The sequence below is a fragment of the Drosophila nasuta genome, chromosome 3 (assembly GCF_023558535.2).
Source record: "Drosophila nasuta strain 15112-1781.00 chromosome 3, ASM2355853v1, whole genome shotgun sequence".
Taxonomy (NCBI): domain Eukaryota; kingdom Metazoa; phylum Arthropoda; class Insecta; order Diptera; family Drosophilidae; genus Drosophila; species Drosophila nasuta.
The window spans coordinates 22,584,380-22,601,463 of NC_083457.1; the positions used below are offsets into that span (position 1 = coordinate 22,584,380).

The window sequence follows — 17,084 nt, forward strand, 5'->3', positions numbered from 1 at the left end:
GAAAACTAGGACGTTATTAAGAGGTATTTAACAAGCGAATCATTCTGGGCTAAAACATTTGTCAACAATTTAAAACAAAGCTTATTGCTCAATTAATTGAAGCTTTAGTTTTCTTAAAGTAAGCAAAACGGTTAATCGGACTAAACTACTATTAAAATATTAAATATAGTATTTTAAATGTTTGTCATGCAAAGCAACTTCAGTATAAATAGCGAAGCTGCAATTGTTGAGAATCAATTGAAGTATTAATCATGTGGACATTTGTCTGTAGTGTTCTCTACTTTGCGTTTGTTGTACACGCGGAGTTGAATGTGTGCCTCGAGGATTTGGGATGCTTGAAGGGCACCACGATGCCAGGATATAAAGGAGCTGCCTTTGAGGCCTTCTTGGGCATTCCCTTTGCACAGCCTCCCATCGGCGAATTGCGCTTTAAGGTGCAGTCAATGAATTTTCTTCACTGCTTAACTGATTGCTGATTCCTTGTAGAATCCTGTGGCTGCCACTGCCTGGCAAGGAACTCTGGATGCCAGCAAAGCTCACAACAGTTGCCTGCAAAAATGTTACTTCATCTTGGGAAGACCCATCTTCGGTGAAGAGGATTGTCTCTACTTGAACGTCTATAGACCTGTTGTTCCTGCCGATCATCGTCCACTGCCTGTCATGTTTTACATACACTCGGGTGGCTTCTACTGTGGCTCTTCAAATCCGCTTTCTGTTGGCCCCGAGTATCTCATGGATACGCAACAAGTTATTCTGGTGACCATCAACTATCGTCTGGGTGCATTCGGTATGGAGGGAAGAAGCAGTCTATATTCTTTTTAGCGTTATAATGAGGTTGGTTTTGTAGGCTTTCTAGGCACAGGCGATAGTCACATGTCTGGCAACTTTGGCCTCAAGGATCAGCGCTTGGCTTTACAGTGGGTGCAACAGAATATTGCCTCCTTTGGCGGCGATCCGCAGCTGGTGACCATCTTTGGCCATAGCGCCGGCGGCATATCAGCCCACTATCACATGCTTAGCCCTAATTCAAAAGGTAAGTGATCAATATATTGTTCACTTTTGATTGTGATTTATTGTCTTCTTACATTCAATATGTTATTTAAGTTTTCTTCATTACATATACATTCTAAAACGTGTACTGATTTCTATTTTGCTCTTTTTTTTATCTTTTTTGCCCTTTCTATATATTTATATATATTTCTTTAAGTGGGAAACATTTGTAATTCAAAAGTCTTACTCTAACAACACAGTCTTAAACGCTAACGCAACAAAATCTCTTTGAACATTCTTTCTTGTTATGCACTCCACTTTATTGTTCTCGTATACAAACATAGCATATTTTTCTTCTAATTTATTTCGGGAATTTCTTAATATTATTAATTTGAACTCATAGTTATACTTTCTCTCTTCCTAACTTCTCTTTTCCCTCCTTCCTCCCCTCACTTCCTTAACAGGTCTCTTTCATCGGGCCATGTCCTTGAGCGGCACCGCATTAACGAACATCATGCATGTGAAGGATCCGCTGAATTGTGTGCGTAAGCTAGCGGAGAGTGCAGGAGTTGCACTGGCTGGCAGTCTGGACTCCAAAGAACTGGTTGAATCACTGCGTGCCGTTGATGCCATGGACTTGCTGCTAGCTGGCGATGCCATGAAGGTTTGGGACAATGTGCCGCTCATTGACTATGGAATTGTTATCGAACAGGATGCAACACCCGAATCCTTCTTCAACGAAGCTTTGTCAGTGTCTCACCTCGCTGGTCGCATACACGAAGTTCCCTGGCTACTGGGCAGCTCGTCTCGTGCCGGTGAAGGTTCCATGTTTCTGTTGAACATGCTCACCACTCCAGAACTGTTGAAAGTGTTCAATTCGAGGTTCCTCGAGTTGATGAGCGTAGCTCTTTATTTACCAGATGAAACAACTGAGGAAACTTTGTTAGCTCTACTCAAGCTATACGATGTGGAGAAGTTGGAACTCAATGAACAAACGATGATTCCACTCTCGAATTTGTATGGTGACTTTACCTTTCTGTATCCACTCTATGCGAGTGCTGAAAGCTATGTAAAATACGCCAAGGAACCGCTTTCCATCTATCGCTTCGAGTTTCATAGCTTAAGTAATATTTCCTTCTCTCGCGCATACAGCAGGGATATTATTCCCCGCGAGCTTGGACCAGTGCACATGGATGATGCTCTGCATACGATACGCATGCCAGGTTTATTGCCCAACTATCCCGAAGATTCCGCTGACGAATTGGCCATCAGTCGACTGACAATGCTGCTGGTTGAGTTCGCTAAAACTGGGTACGTTAAATGAGTTAAACTAAACAATCGACCTTACAATATATTTAAAATATTCTAGGGTATTTTACAATGCCACCGATTTGCCGCCCTGCAAAGCTGAGGACTTTACAGCAGATAAAATTTGCAACTATTTGCGTTTTGGCGACCAGAATGGAGTTTATCGAGAATCAATCGAGAGTTCAATGGATCTTCGTGGACTTTCGCTCTGGAAGCAACTTTATTTATAGGCGAGCAACTCTTAAAAGTCTAGCAAAAATAGTGCGAATTTCATTTGGCTGAACATTTAGAGTTCGCAGTAGGCGTATACTCTGCAACAATGATCATGCTAGAGGAATAAAGGAATACGTTATTACGTATACGTAATAAATCATATTATTTTCAAAATGTATGTATTCATTTATAATAGTTGGTATTTACTTTAGATTTTTTCTATCAAGATTTATGTTGTTGTTTTTGTCTAAATACAGTTTATAAGAAAATTACGTATACGCCTATAACAAGTATACGACTATTTTTAAAGTGATTTCGTTAGATTCAATTAAATACTTATTTTTCTTATCGAACAAACTTCTTTTCCAATATTTATAAGCAAATTTCAATAAATGCGCATATATAAATAATAATTATTACATAAGAATGTTTGTAGGCATTCCGATTAAATAATAAATTCAACTATAGCTGTTTGCCAATTAAGTTATCTACCGGAAGGTGTTAGCTCATAAATATTCCGTTAATTGGTATTCGATTATCCAATAAAGATTACCCAGTTAGAAGTGAAATAATAGATGTACATATATATAAATAAACTAATTGCACTATTAAGTCATTGCAATGAATAAAAGATGAAATGAAAACTGGTAAATATAGAATTGATAAAGAGGGAAATTATGTAAATTCCTTACAATGTATTATTAAACTATAACTAGATATAAAATAAATATATATACAAAAGAAATACATTTAAAGTGAAAAAAAAAATTACCAAAACACTTTTTTATTTTGAATAATTTCTTGATTAGCTCTTTAATTACAGCTAACAATAAATTTGGAAATATTTTTATACCCGCTACCCATAGGGTAGAAGGGTATTATAACTTTGTGCCGACAGGAAATGTATGTAACAGGTAGAAGGAGGCATCTCCGACCCTATAAAGTATATATATTCTTGATCAGCATCAACAGCCGAGACGATCTAGCCATGTCCGTCTGTCCGTCTGTGTGTCTGTCCGTCTGTGTGTCTGTCCGTCCGTCCGTATGAACACCTAGATCTCAGAGACTATAAGAGATAGAGCTATAATTTTTTTTCGACAGCATTTGTTATGTTTGCACGCAGATCAAGTTTGTTTCAAATTTTTGCCACGCCCACTTCCGCCCCCGCAAATCAAAAAAATCGAATAACAAGCGTAATTTTAAAGCTAAGGTTGTGAATTTTAGTATATATAATAATAACTATAGTAGTTATGATTCCTGAAAATTTGATTGCGATCAGATAAAAATTGTCGAAGTTATTAAAGAAATACTTTTGTATGGGCAAAAAACCCCTTCTTACTAGGGGTCTGAGTTGCTTTGGCTGACAATCTGGTATATTGAGCCGTCCATGGTATATTTTGAATGCGGTACTATATCGATATACCACATATACCATTTGGTATATTTTTAGTGTATTTGCAGTATATTTGGTATATTTTGAGAATAATACCGCAAAATATATTGGCTTTAATCAAATTGGGTAGCGGGTATCTCACAGTCGAGTACACTCGACTGTAGCTTTCTTACTTGTTTATTTTAAAATACTTAAAAAATTAAAAAATATGTACGAAAAACAAAAAAAACACAAAAGATTCCAAAAATGGAAATGGAAAAGTGCTAATCCAGAGCTATAAGAATAACCTTTACTTTTTTAATTATTTCAGTTTATGATTTTTTCACTGACAATTGTGCCTCAAACGATATTTTTCGAAAGAAAATGATCCATACATAAGTTAAAGGTATATGTATATAATTAAAAGTATAGTATTATCGTCGCTAACTACTTTCGAATCAAGTGAAATGTACAACAAAGAATGAAAGCATTTTTTATCTGTTGCACAGTTACTAAAATAAATACGCAGCCATACATAGTAAGGCATTACTTGACCAGTTTTTAATAACCAGATAATACACGTGCCTTCCTCCCATTCTTCCCCCATTCGCCCTCGCTCAGATTCTTCACTGGTGAATAAATTGATATGTGAAGCTGCCGCAGTGATTGTTCCGTTGCTGCGTTGACCTATTTTGCACTCGAATTTGCTCGCACTTCCAGACGAAGGTCAACTTGCATTTCCATATGGAAAGTAAGCTGTAATAATGTAATGCAATGTAAGTTGTAATATATATATGTATATGTAAGCACACTGCTGATCATTCAAGTGGAGCAACTGCAGAGAGAAGTACAAATTTATTATTAGGTTATTACACTTTTGATTTGATCAAAATACAAACATCAATATACAAATATATATGTTATCTTTTTATTCAACTCAACAATAAAGTAATTATTAGAAATTTTATGACAAGAAAAAAGCAAGCTTTAGGAGTGTTTTTTATGATATATAAAGTATATCTATAAATTTAACAATCATTTGAAAAACATTGACTAGTGTTTATCCAAATAGAAACAATTGAAATCTCCTTAGTTTTAATATATTCTTAAAAATCACAGAGAATATTTTTAGTATTTTAACATTCATTAAATCAATAAATTATGTATAGATATTATAATGCAAAATTTAAAAATATTATGGGACCTTTGTTACTATCTTTATGAAGATGTTTTCTTAAAAAATATATATTTTTTCTGAACAGTATTTGTTATATATTATAAAACAAAGATTTAAAAAATTTAGATAATCTAAAGCGAAATAAAAAATAACATCATACTTTTAGTATATTGGAAAAACTTGCTTAATTGCTGATGATGATTTTTACTTGAGATATTTATACTATGTTTTTTAATACATAATAATTTAAAGTACTTCACCAAAATTTGCTACGAAATGTTATAGAAAATATTAAATATAAATTATATTCTCATAATAGCATATGAAGTTATTTTTTGAAAAAGCCTTTCGTATATATTTTAATGCTCGTTGTTGTAGAAATACTTTCAGTATGAAAGTAAACTTTATTGAAGTTTCTATAATGATATGTATAGTAAGTGAAAAGGCCCGCCCGTAATTCCGCCTCTTAGTCTCCCCCCAACCAAGCAGTTCTTATCTGAGAAGCGAAAGCAGATCACAAAAGAAAGAAACACAAGCAAACAAGCACAAACACGGCCTGGGAAACGAGCAGGAAACAGCGGCAGAAATGGGAACGAGAATATATAAATTTAACATTATATAAGTGTAGATATATATGGAGTTTTCTGTTGTCAGTTGTGTGTGTGTTATGAGTGTTTGGTGGGGAACAGGATAAAAGCAAAGGCATGCGACAGATAGTTCTGTAGTCGGTCGAACGAAATCGAAACGATCGCATCGCGTATACGCCGTGTGGGCCGTGTGTGTTTGAATAAATTGGAAAACGAGTGCAAACCTTTGAGCACAATTAACTGTAGATCAACACATTTCCAAGCGTTGCTCCAAAGCGTGACAACAACAACAACAAGAATAACAACCAGAGCAACAGCAAAGTTTTTCTTCTTATTTATTTATAAGTATTTGTGTTGTGTTTGTTTTTTCATTGAATAAAAGCGAACGCTTTGGTTACAAACCCGTCAGATACATTTCGTGCGCTGTCGTGTCAGGGGCTCACCCTCCAGTTAGACAAGTAAATTAAACGTGGTTCAGCAATTAAACGAATCAAAGTGAGTAATCAAAACAAATTCAAGTCAATCGATATCCTTTTGATCGAACTATCAATGAGAGGGGGAAGCGGAGTTCAGCTTCAACTCCAATTTGATCATCGCGGCTTTTGTCGTGGGAATTTATTTGGTGTGGTTTCAAATTTCAAAATCAACAAAACGCCGTTGACATCATCGGTAAAAGAAGCTTTTTTGGGTGAATGAATATAAATAAATGAGTTATGCATAATTAATGGCGGCTATTATTGACTTTGATTTCTTTTTCGGTAGACAAAGCCATCAGTCATGATTCATACGGGGAATGCTTTACTTTTGCCGCTGTCGCTGTCAATGCTAATGTCGTTGATGATGCTGCCAATGCTGCTGACGCTAGTCTCTGCCTCGAACCTGGCCTCCAACGAGAAGTCGTTGGTTGTCTGCGGCAGCAATTTGGGTTGCTTAATGGGCGTCCATATGCCTGGTTATCAGAGCAAACGCTTCGAGGCCTTCCTCGGCATTCCTTACGCTCTGCCGCCCATTGGAGAGCTGAGATTCAGTGTAAGTATTGAGATTATACAGTTTTTTCGATCTGTCTGCCCGTCCGTCCACTAATTTAAGCCATTAGATCTCGGAGACTATAAGAGCTAGAGCAACTAAATTTCATGAGTCATTTTACTACTTCAAGAACCAATTAAAACTGCTAGGAGTTATTTGGAGAATTAATAAAAGAAATATAAATTTTAGTAACATAAAAGAAAATCAAGCTTTGCAAAAATAAAATTGAGGAACCAATTATAGAAATTGCAATTCAATTATCAAGATAATTAGAATAACCTCAAGTTATTCCAGTTAATCCATCGACGAAATAATATCAGTCTATGCATAAAGTTCGACCAGCGTCAAAAGTCAAGATTTTATGGTTTTGACAGCCTGTCTGTCCGTCTGACCGCTCGCTTAAACTTATAGATCTCGCAGACTATAACAGCTAGAGCTGTCAAATATTTAAGCAATACTTGTGAGTCTTCTTATTCTTAGGGCATTAAAGTTCTATATAAATTCTTTAACGAGCAGTTCCTAGAAATTAATATGTAGTTTGTATAAAAAAGTTAAATTCTTAGAAAGGTAATGGAGAAACCAAACCACGACTTTTGAGATAAATAGATGAAATCAACGTTTGGCAAATTATGTTAAAGAATTAGAGTTCAAAAATCATCTCACTAACAACGTTGGAAATCAATATGACTATTGCAATTTAAGTGACCATTTGAGACACAGAGACGGCTAATTTCGATAGGAACTATTAAAATAATAAACTAAAGAAATTGTATTTAAAGTTGTGTAAGCGTCGATGTTCCAGTTAAACCATCCACTTACTTGTATCTATTTAATTGGCATATCTAGTTTAATTAGTTGTCATATTAAAATTCCAAATATTCCTCAGCTCAACCGTATTTTTCTTCTACTTATTTAGAATCCCAAAGTGATGCCCAAGCTGCAGGGCATTTACAATGCTACTTCGGCTAAAGCGGACTGCATACAAAAGAACTATCTGATGCCTACGCCGCTCATCTATGGAGAAGAGGATTGTCTGTATCTCAATGTCTACAGACCAGAGGTTGGTTTTCTATCTTTATCAATTCTTCAAACTCCTTAACTGTTGTCTGTTTATAGAATCGTCTGCAACAAAATTTGCCTGTGATGGTTTACATACATGGCGGCGGTTTCTTTAGCGGCTCTGCAGGTCCTGCCATCACAGGACCCGAGTACTTTATGGACACTGAAGAGGTCATCTTGGTTACAATGGCTTATCGATTGGGAGCCTTAGGTAAGTCGGAGAAAAGTTGACTAATTAACAGCTGAAATGAGTAGTTTTCATCTTCCTTTCTCTTCAGGCTTTTTGTCCACGGAAGATGCAATTATACCAGGCAACTTTGGGCTCAAGGATCAGCAGCTGGCCCTGCGCTGGGTGCAGCGCAACATCAAAGCCTTTGGCGGCGATCCAAGACGCGTGACCATCTTCGGGCAAAGCGCCGGCGGACTCTCCACTCACATGCACATGTTGAGTCCCAAGTCGAAAGGTTTGTTCCAACACGTCATCAGCATGAGCGGGACAGCAAATGTTCCCTTTGCCATAGTTGATAGCGCTCTGGAACAGGCGCGTCTTACAGCTGAGCTGTGTCAGGTAAAAGATGCCCAACAGCTGAGCACGGCCAAATTGGCCAGAGCATTGCGTGCCGTCGATGTCAACACGCTGCTGAATGCGGGCGATGGATTAAAGTTCTGGGATGTGGATCACATGACCAACTATCGACCCGTAGTTGAACCCGGTCATCCGGACGCTTTTCTCAGCAGGCATCCCAAGGATTTGCTGGCCGAAGGCAGCTATGAGGCTGTGCCTTGGCTGCTGGGCACAGTGCCTCAAGAAGGTGCAGTGCGTGTGGTCAACATTATGGAGAATGTGACTTTGAGGGAGGATTTCAACTCTCGTTTCGATGAGTTGCTACAGGAACTGATGGAATTTCCACCCGATTTTAGCCAAGAGCAGCTTGAGAAGTCGATGCAGCTAATTCTGGAGGAATACTTTGAGAACAAACACGAGGTCAATGAGAGCACAGTGCAGGGATTCTTAGATGTGAGTACTAGATAAGTGGGGAACATAATGTGGGATTGTTCATTTCTGTCTGACTGTCTGCCTGCTTTTATGAAAAACTATATCTCAAAGATCGATAGAGCTATAATTGATATTGTTGTTATGAATAGTTTCGTAATACTATGGCAGCTAAAACTTAATTTGAAATACGAAAATTGGCAAATCGTATTCAAAATTGCCTTTCAAATTAAAAACACATTTTACCTTTCAATTGACACATATATAATCTGGTCACAGATGATAAAATATACATTTATATAAATATATATGATCTTATCATATATAAAAAATTCTCTTGAACGAGAATAATTTCTATTTTTCGATTTTAAATATAAAAATACTTGAATTTTTTATTTTGATCTAAAAATTCAATGGGATTAATTTTTATTACTTAATAATCATTTAAACAAACATATTTTAGAATATTTCCAACAATTTTAAATTTTAGTTTTACTCAAAAATAAATAAGAGCTGTATTTTTGGTATACAAAGTTTTATTTGAGTTGCAGCCAATTTCGTATTGCAATTTTATTTCTCTTTTTTTATTTTCAGAATTTTGTTTAATAAATTTTATTTATATGAATCAAAATTGTATTTCCACAACTTAATTTTTATAATTTTACTTTAAATAATTTAATTTAATCCATTAATTTAATACATTACAATACTTTATTTTATTATTATATTATCTGCAGCTCATCTCAGATCGCGGCTTCAAGCAACCGCTGTACAATGCGATCTCAGATTATGTGCGAAGCGTCAACGTTAGCGATCATCCACTGTACATGTACAGCTTCAACTATCTGGGTCCCTATAGCTATGCTTCGATCTACACAAGTGCGAATGTGACCAAGAAATACGGCGTTGTGCATTGCGATGATCTGATTTATCTGTTTCGCAGTCCGATGCTCTTCCCCGACTTTGAACGCAACTCAACAGAAGCGAAAGTTGTGGCCTCATTTGTAGACTACTTTGTGCACTTTGCCAAGACGGGGTGAGTTTCGAAATACCTATTAATAAATTATATATTTTATATATTCTTATTATCTTTTAGTAAACCACGGAATGCAGAGACATTGGCGCCGTGCTCGGAGACAGTGCTGAAGTCACGACCCAATGGCATTTGTGATTATCAGAGTTTTGAGAATTCTGATGAAGGTTTTGAGGTGAATGTTTCCCAAGAGTTTCGCACCAGAAATGCCAAATTGTGGAGTCATATATTAGGCGAAACAAAGGATCCAAAAAATGCTTAATAAACGTACAAATTCACACGTGTTGCTTTAAGATTATTTATTATTCAATCGCTTTATTTCAGTCTAGACTCACTTGCGCCACAATCTTCGACTCATTTCCATAACAATTTCAATTAGCCGCGCGTGTGGCGCTTTTAACTGTGCCAGTTAAATTATAACAGTTTGGCGAGCTTACAAATCGCAACACGTGAACACCTTGGGAACTGCAATAAAACATATGTTGTCTACAATTGCTGCTTCGTCTACTATATATATAGTATATAGAACTGACGACAGATATTTGAATCGTTGTTTGAATCAGAGTTTTTTTCCCTTTCAATCGTCATATATTAATGGTCTTGTGCTTGATTAACATTCATTAGCATTTGCTGCTACACATGCTCATACAGATATCTCTATTTATATATATAGTATATATATAGACCTGATACTTGATATTGCTGATATACCTAATACCTGATCTCAGAACAGCTGACGCTTTCTTTCTTGGCGCCTGCACGCGCTTCACTTTTTTTCTTCATATTCTTCAATGATTTTATTCAAAAGGAGGCGTGTCAAAGGGGGGCGCGCAGGTTTATTAGCTGCTAAACGGCCCGATTAGCATATAAACAACTATAATCGCGTATACGTCATGTGGACCAGATACCAGCCACTGCCCATTGATAGTGCGGATTGCGGACAGTTGAGGAAGAGGAATAAAAGATCGAAACAGAAGTTGTGAAGCCGAAGTTCAAATGTTTTTCGATTTTGAGTAAATATTACCAATAATTAGAAAATAAATGTTTATAATGATAAAAAAAAGGTATTGGTTATAATAAAAAATAAAAAAAAACATAAAATCGTAATTGATAACTAATATAAATTTAACATATATAGTACTCTGGGTTATATTTAAATAATCATATTCCTCATAAACTTAAGATAAACTTTGGAATACTGAAAACAAAAATTAAAAAATATTCAGTCATAAAAAATTGTTAACAGATAGTTTATTTAATTTGATTAATTTTGTAAGTAAGATCAAATTACTTGTGAAAAATCACTACCAAATTTAATATTAAAAATGATAAAAAAAATCTATTCTATTAGGTTTAAACAAAAATGAAAAAATTAAATAACCAGTTCACAGATGTGAAATTTTAGGCGATTTTATTTTATTTTGCTAACGGCGAAAATGGATCACAAGATTATTGTGAATATAATTTTTAAATAAACAAAATAAATGTTGTTGTTGCTATAAAATTAAAAATATATGTATATAAGAAGCAAATTAAATAAATAAATATTTAACCGAATGTTCTTTCGATTTGATTATATTTTTGTCTTAATTAGTTAAATTCTTGAGCAAATTGCATTTTACATTTGGAATGATAAAGTTTAATTTCCAAGAAATTAAATAAAAGACCTTCGAAAACTAGACATCATCAATTTGAGTAGAGTTTCTTTGGTTTGTTTTTATTAATTTAACACAAGATTATTGCGTATACAACACATACTAAAAACACATTTAGTGATATAATAAAATTCAAAATATATTTATAAAAACAAAGATAAATAAATATTCAACCGAGTGACGTTCAACTAAGCAAACTTAATAAACATAAATTATATTTCGTAGCAGCGCTCGACTTTAACTTTATTTGTATTTATTTTTCTAATATAAACACAATCCGTAAGCAAACTGAATTGCTTGTCATAATAGAGTATTGAGAATGTGGTTGCTATGTAGTTAGCTTATAATAGTAATTGTTGTTCACATTTACTTAACCACATTACGACTTTATTAGCCACAAGTTATGCATATTTATTAAGGTTTGCTGAGTGGCGCCAACAACTGATTAGTTATTCAAATGATTCGCGTCGAGTTGAGTTGAGTCGAGTCGATCGCATTGCAATCGAATTGTGATGCGATGATATGAAGCAGAGCGCGAGTACGTGTCATTTTTCATTTGTGCTTATTTAATTGATATTTGGTTTAAAGTTCAGCGACCTTTCCCGAATGCCCGACATTTGTTTATTTGCCTGACAAATGAGGTTAGCGCATGCAAAGCCCGTGTCGTTGATTTGTGTCAACAATTAAAATCGATAATGGCGAGTCCTGCTTTTATCCTTCGGGAATATTATCCTGCGCACAGTTGCAGTTGCAGTTGAGAGCGTGAAGCATTAGGTTGACCATGGAATTGGCACGGAAAATAATACTCTGGATTATTCCTTTATTCGTGCTCGCATTTCTGCTCACCATGAGTGAAGCGTATCTAAGTAGATTGCGTGTTGAGGAGACGCCATTTCAAAGGATTCCACCGAGGGCAGCCAGTCTCTTGGTCAGAAAGCAAGGCAACCCAAAGCGATCCAGTGGCATTCATTTGATATCGAGCCTGGAGCATCAACGCACATTTTTACACATTTTCCATGTGCCTTGTGAGTGTAAAGCATATTCATAGTATCCTTATTTTTAATCTCTCTATCATTACAGATATCATTTGCTTTTATGCCGCCAAGGGCAAATGGCCTTATGTGCCGGGATTTATGAAAACGCGTGTGAACAGCGCAGCCAGAAATTTCTTTCATCAAAATGACAGTTTCATTAAGCAATTTTGCACCAAGTGGATTCAAGTCAAGGAATGCTTTAGACCACTCTTCGGTAAGTTTAACATTCACTCACATTCACTTTGCATTCATTTAAATACGTCTCCTAGATAAATCAAATGACACCACGGTTGAGGTGGAAACTTTGGATGCTCAGAAGCAAATTCAGCGCTGCGACTGTGACAAGTTGGTCTCCACGGAAGCCCCAGTGCCCGTTGTCTACTTTGACAAGAACTACATTGGCAATGTTAGCTCGGACACCATTTTGAGCACCATCGAGTTTCTCGAGAGTTTTCTGCCGCCGCCCACCAAAAAGCACAAACGCAAGAATCGAGTTCGTGGAAGATTGGATGAAATAGATATTGATTAGAATGTAAAGCATGTCGAACATTTTACATTTTTTTTATCAACATACATAAAAGAACTAAATACATAACTATACTCTTGGCACACAAATAAACTTGAGTTATTTTTAAATTAAACAAATATGGCGCCTTAACGATAATGGTCAGCACTGTTATCCAGCGAATCGATTACAGCAACGTATACGTATTTAAATACCAAAACGGTTAACATGCTAATGCTAATAACAGCAGTGCTCTGTAATGCTGATGTTAATGCTCAGTTTGCAGCTGTAAAGTTTAAATGGCAAATACGTTGTTGAAATTTAAAGATGCTTTTTTCATTGTTTAAATTTAAAACTTGTTTGCTGCCGTATTTTCAGAGTAAGTATATTTTGTATTGTATATATACGTTATAAACACTGATTGATTTGTCATGACCTTATCGAAATGCATTTACTAAATCATTGAAGCGCTGCATGCATGCACGCAATTTTACAATTTAATAATGTGTAAAACTGATCGCAATCTAAAGCTTAGCATCAGTTTATCTTAAAACGCAAGTCAAGATGCAGTTGAAAGTGCTTTTCGGTTTTGTCGCGCTGCTGCAACTTCAATATGGAAGTACCAACGTTACGTATACGCAATTTAACTGTAGGTAGAAACGAAAAAACTCTTTTCTACTTGATTTATTGCTATTTTCGGCATTTGTAGTAACGCTGTACAAGCAAATGCCGGCCATGTACCAATTAGATGACTATGATCTGTGTCTGCAGCAGTCACCAAGCCAAATCCTTGCGCACAGCACTTATTGCCTGGTCTACACTGAGATTGTGCCGAATGCTAGCTCCACGCTGTGGCAACAAATCGAGCAAGTTTCACAGGATAACAAACATCACTTTCGACACGATCATCTCTTTGTTGGCGTCTGCTTGGAGCACTGCAAACGTGCACTGCACACTCTCAGCAGATTTCAGAAACAACAACTCTACGAGGGCAAAGTTGTGGACACTGAGGTGAGCTCAAGGTTAAAAAATATTAACTGTAAAGAATATCATATTGTATAAAAGGTTGCTGCTTTTATTATAATCACTGAGATCTCTTTAGGACAAGCTAACATATCATACTCTGAAAATCATAATTACACCTTGCTTAAGGACTGCAGCTATAATGCATTCATTATTCACTTAGCTTCGTACTTTCTCACAAAACTTTTAAGAAAGTTTCCTTTATTATTAACTCTGTATTTCAGCTAAGCTCCTATTATGCCAAGGTGCACAAGCGAGCAACCGATGAGCGAATACGCTATGAACACATTATCAACAGCTGTCTGAATCGTGAATTTGAACGCAGATTTGAGTTGCGAGTGCGCAGCAGCATCGAGTACTGCGAAAGAGCAAAGGAGAAATTGGAGCATGGTAAATATTTCCTTTCAATATTGCCTAAAGTTGTGAAATTTATCTTCTTCCCAGATGCATTGGATGTCACCGTTTACTGCTTGCTGGCTTCACTGCTGCTGGTCACAATTTTCTCCAGCTTTTACGACTATCGCTTGAAGCTGCAACAAGTTGAACCTGAACTAGCTCGTGGCAATCTCTTCTATCAGCAACCTCTTCATTCATCCTTGCAAGGTTTTCTCACCATCTTTTCGCTGTGCCGCAACTATTATCGCCTTGTGCTGCCTTCGCGTAGTCAATTCTCAAAGGATCTGCGTTTTTTCGATGCCTTTCGTGTGATTGGCGTCTTTGTGGTGATTCTGGGTCACACACTAATGGTCTTTATGACTGTGCAAATACAGAATCCCGAGTTCTACGAGCAGTTTCTGTACAAATTCGAGGCTTCGATCTTTCAGAATGGCAGCGCGTTTATACAAATCTTTTTTGTGATGAGCTCCTTTCTGCTCTACGTGAACTTTTCGGAACGTCAATGGATTAACAATGAATCCGGAGTGCTCACTTGCATTGGCGTTTATTTTCGTGTTTTCTTCACTAGATATTTTCGCATGTTGCCCTCTCTGGTAATGTTGATTTTATGTAATGCCACGATTCTTAGTCGACTGGGAGATGGACCCTTCTGGAGGCACTTGACCGAAGCAGAGCGAGTTTTCTGCAGGAGCAACTGGTGGAAGAATGTCTTCTTTGTCAACAACTATTTGCTGGAGGAGAGCGTGAGTATTTAAAATGGAGAGGGTTAAAAACTTATTAGGTCACTGTTCGATTTTTCTTGCAGTCAAATATTCATAATTTAAAAATTAAAATGTTTTAAGTTCTGATAAAGATAAATACATAATATAGTAGTTGAAAATGTTGGTTTCAGGATAAGTTATTAGTTTATGGTCCACGCCTTTAATATTTGTATAAAGAAGTATCTCTTTATACCTACTTATATTTCTATTTCAGTTCTAATAAGAAATTTAATAAATTATGAGTCCAACTCCAAAGCAAATTAATCAATTATAATTTTTTTCTGGACGAATTTTTAATAGATGTCCTAAAATATGTTAATAAATATTGAAAATATCTATTATAGAATCAATGTCTTGGGAGATTATGAAAATAAATAGTCAGACAGACGAATAAGTTGAATTTTAAACATACATTTAATTTAAGAATAATACCCCATAATGACTTTGTTTATTATTTACATTTTAGACCCTTTATTCCTATTAGATATGTATATCGGCAGTGTTTTTCTATTCGCAGTGTGCTCAACAAACTTGGTATATGGGCGCTGACATGCAGCTCTTTGAGCTCTTCCTAATACTCATCATAATAATGAAGAAGTAAGCTTAAAATGAATATATTAATCGCAATTGATCTATCAATTAAAAAATACTTTAAATAGGCATCCCGGACTTACCAGAAGCATTTATGTTGTGCTCTTCTTTATGACATTTTGCGTGCCCGCTTTCTTAACATATTATTTGAAACTCGAAGCGGTTTATCACATCATGCCAGAGTAAGATATGTAAATATGTTATAATATTTATATCACACTCTACTTTAAAACACATTTCTACAGAACTTATCGCTATTTATATTTTCGTAACTCGGAGACTTTTTATGAGATCTATCCGCCGTTCTATACAAATCTTGGAGGCTATTTCATGGGCTTCCTTTGTGGTCAATTCTATCTCAAATTCCGTACCACATGCAGAGGTGGAAGCTGGAAGGGAAAGTGGAGTTGGCAGCTGAGCATGTGGCTGTTGATTCCAGGTGCGTTGCTGGTACTGCTCTCGGGATTCATCTTTATCAAGCATGACTTTGAGAAACCTTCAATTTGGCTGGCATTGTATGCGGGAATCTACAAGAATCTCTGGATTATGATATGTGGCGGTTTTGTCTGTTGCATGTGCTTCAAAGTGGGATGTAAGTGAAGATCAGATATACCATAGATATTTTAATTAATGTCTTCCTCTTGCAGGGATTGCCTATGAACTTTGCTGTCTGCCCATTTTTAGGCCCCTGGGTCGTATTTCCTTTCAGGCTTTTATATGGCATGTGTTCATATTGCGTCTGGTAGCTGGCTATTTTCGAGATCCGGTTTATGTAAATAGTTTCTTTTTGGTAAGAAGCTCGTTGGCCATAAATACATTTCAATGAATAGCATACTTTATTCATAGTTTGGAAATGTTTTGTTGGTCTTTGTTCTCACTCAAATTGTGGCATTCTTCATGGCGCTTTTATTGGAATATCCATTGGTTGAGCTCCTAAAACTGATCACCCATCATAAACCAGGTGCGATAATATTTTGTATAATAATGTGTACAATGTAATTTATCATATTTATTGATTGCAGTTCCCAAAAAGGAGGAATATAAGATTTCAACCGTGGTTCAATTTGAACTTACAACCGACTTAACCGATACCAGGGCTGATGAAAAACGTCAAAATTGCGTTGCTTGAAGTGTAATAGCCTTTTCCACTGCCACTCAGTTCTTTTAAGTTTTGAACCGACTTTTTTTCTTATGGGTTGTTCAAGGGGCGAACGTAACATTCGACCTAAACGGAAAAAACTAGAAAAGAACCAAGTTTTTTGGTGCTGTGGAAATAGGCTATATTAGATTTCAAAGAATATTACTGGAATGTTTAAACATTTCCAAAATACAAATTTTGTATAGCAAACAATCGAAAGCC

General features: G+C 36.1%; 3 protein-coding genes across 3 annotated transcripts; all 3 read left to right on the forward strand.

Annotated features, from left to right (window-relative positions):
• The first annotated feature begins 250 nt into the window (after window positions 1-250).
• Window positions 251-10,039, forward strand: LOC132794075 (uncharacterized). The gene is made up of 11 exons (XM_060804311.1): window positions 251-434; window positions 487-787; window positions 848-1,033; window positions 1,455-2,301; window positions 2,360-2,522; window positions 6,410-6,676; window positions 7,590-7,733; window positions 7,790-7,943; window positions 8,011-8,750; window positions 9,464-9,762; window positions 9,823-10,039. Exons 1-11 carry the CDS (start codon window positions 252-254, stop codon window positions 10,019-10,021), a joined length of 3,483 nt encoding a protein of 1,160 aa, XP_060660294.1. The 5' UTR covers window position 251; the 3' UTR covers window positions 10,022-10,039.
• A 1,857-nt stretch (window positions 10,040-11,896) lies between these two features.
• On the forward strand, window positions 11,897-13,050 carry LOC132792135 (uncharacterized). Its single transcript, XM_060801383.1, has 3 exons — window positions 11,897-12,439; window positions 12,495-12,662; window positions 12,718-13,050. The coding sequence occupies exons 1-3, from the start codon at window positions 12,196-12,198 to the stop codon at window positions 12,975-12,977; spliced, it is 672 nt and encodes a 223-aa protein (XP_060657366.1). The 5' UTR covers window positions 11,897-12,195; the 3' UTR covers window positions 12,978-13,050.
• A 478-nt stretch (window positions 13,051-13,528) lies between these two features.
• LOC132791891 (nose resistant to fluoxetine protein 6) lies at window positions 13,529-16,997 on the forward strand. Its single transcript, XM_060801009.1, has 10 exons — window positions 13,529-13,602; window positions 13,663-13,964; window positions 14,201-14,366; window positions 14,421-15,115; window positions 15,651-15,730; window positions 15,793-15,906; window positions 15,970-16,316; window positions 16,372-16,514; window positions 16,571-16,685; window positions 16,747-16,997. Exons 2-10 carry the CDS (start codon window positions 13,680-13,682, stop codon window positions 16,851-16,853), a joined length of 2,052 nt encoding a protein of 683 aa, XP_060656992.1. The 5' UTR covers window positions 13,529-13,602; window positions 13,663-13,679; the 3' UTR covers window positions 16,854-16,997.
• The last annotated feature ends 87 nt before the right edge of the window (window positions 16,998-17,084 follow it).

Excerpts from the sequence above, each read along its gene's own strand:
- LOC132794075 (XM_060804311.1), top strand. The coding sequence starts at position 252 with ATGTGGACATTTGTCTGTAGTGTTCTCTACTTTGCGTTTGTTGTACAC. Across the intron at positions 1,034-1,454 it reads GCTTAGCCCTAATTCAAAAG|GTCTCTTTCATCGGGCCATG; the intron begins GTAAGTGATCAA and ends CTTCCTTAACAG. Across the intron at positions 6,677-7,589 it reads TTGGAGAGCTGAGATTCAGT|AATCCCAAAGTGATGCCCAA; the intron begins GTAAGTATTGAG and ends CTACTTATTTAG.
- LOC132792135 (XM_060801383.1), top strand. The coding sequence starts at position 12,196 with ATGGAATTGGCACGGAAAATAATACTCTGGATTATTCCTTTATTCGTG. Across the intron at positions 12,440-12,494 it reads ACACATTTTCCATGTGCCTT|ATATCATTTGCTTTTATGCC; the intron begins GTGAGTGTAAAG and ends CTATCATTACAG. Across the intron at positions 12,663-12,717 it reads ATGCTTTAGACCACTCTTCG|ATAAATCAAATGACACCACG; the intron begins GTAAGTTTAACA and ends TACGTCTCCTAG.
- LOC132791891 (XM_060801009.1), top strand. The coding sequence starts at position 13,680 with ATGCCGGCCATGTACCAATTAGATGACTATGATCTGTGTCTGCAGCAG. Across the intron at positions 15,907-15,969 it reads GTTTATCACATCATGCCAGA|AACTTATCGCTATTTATATT; the intron begins GTAAGATATGTA and ends ACATTTCTACAG. Across the intron at positions 16,686-16,746 it reads GATCACCCATCATAAACCAG|TTCCCAAAAAGGAGGAATAT; the intron begins GTGCGATAATAT and ends TATTGATTGCAG.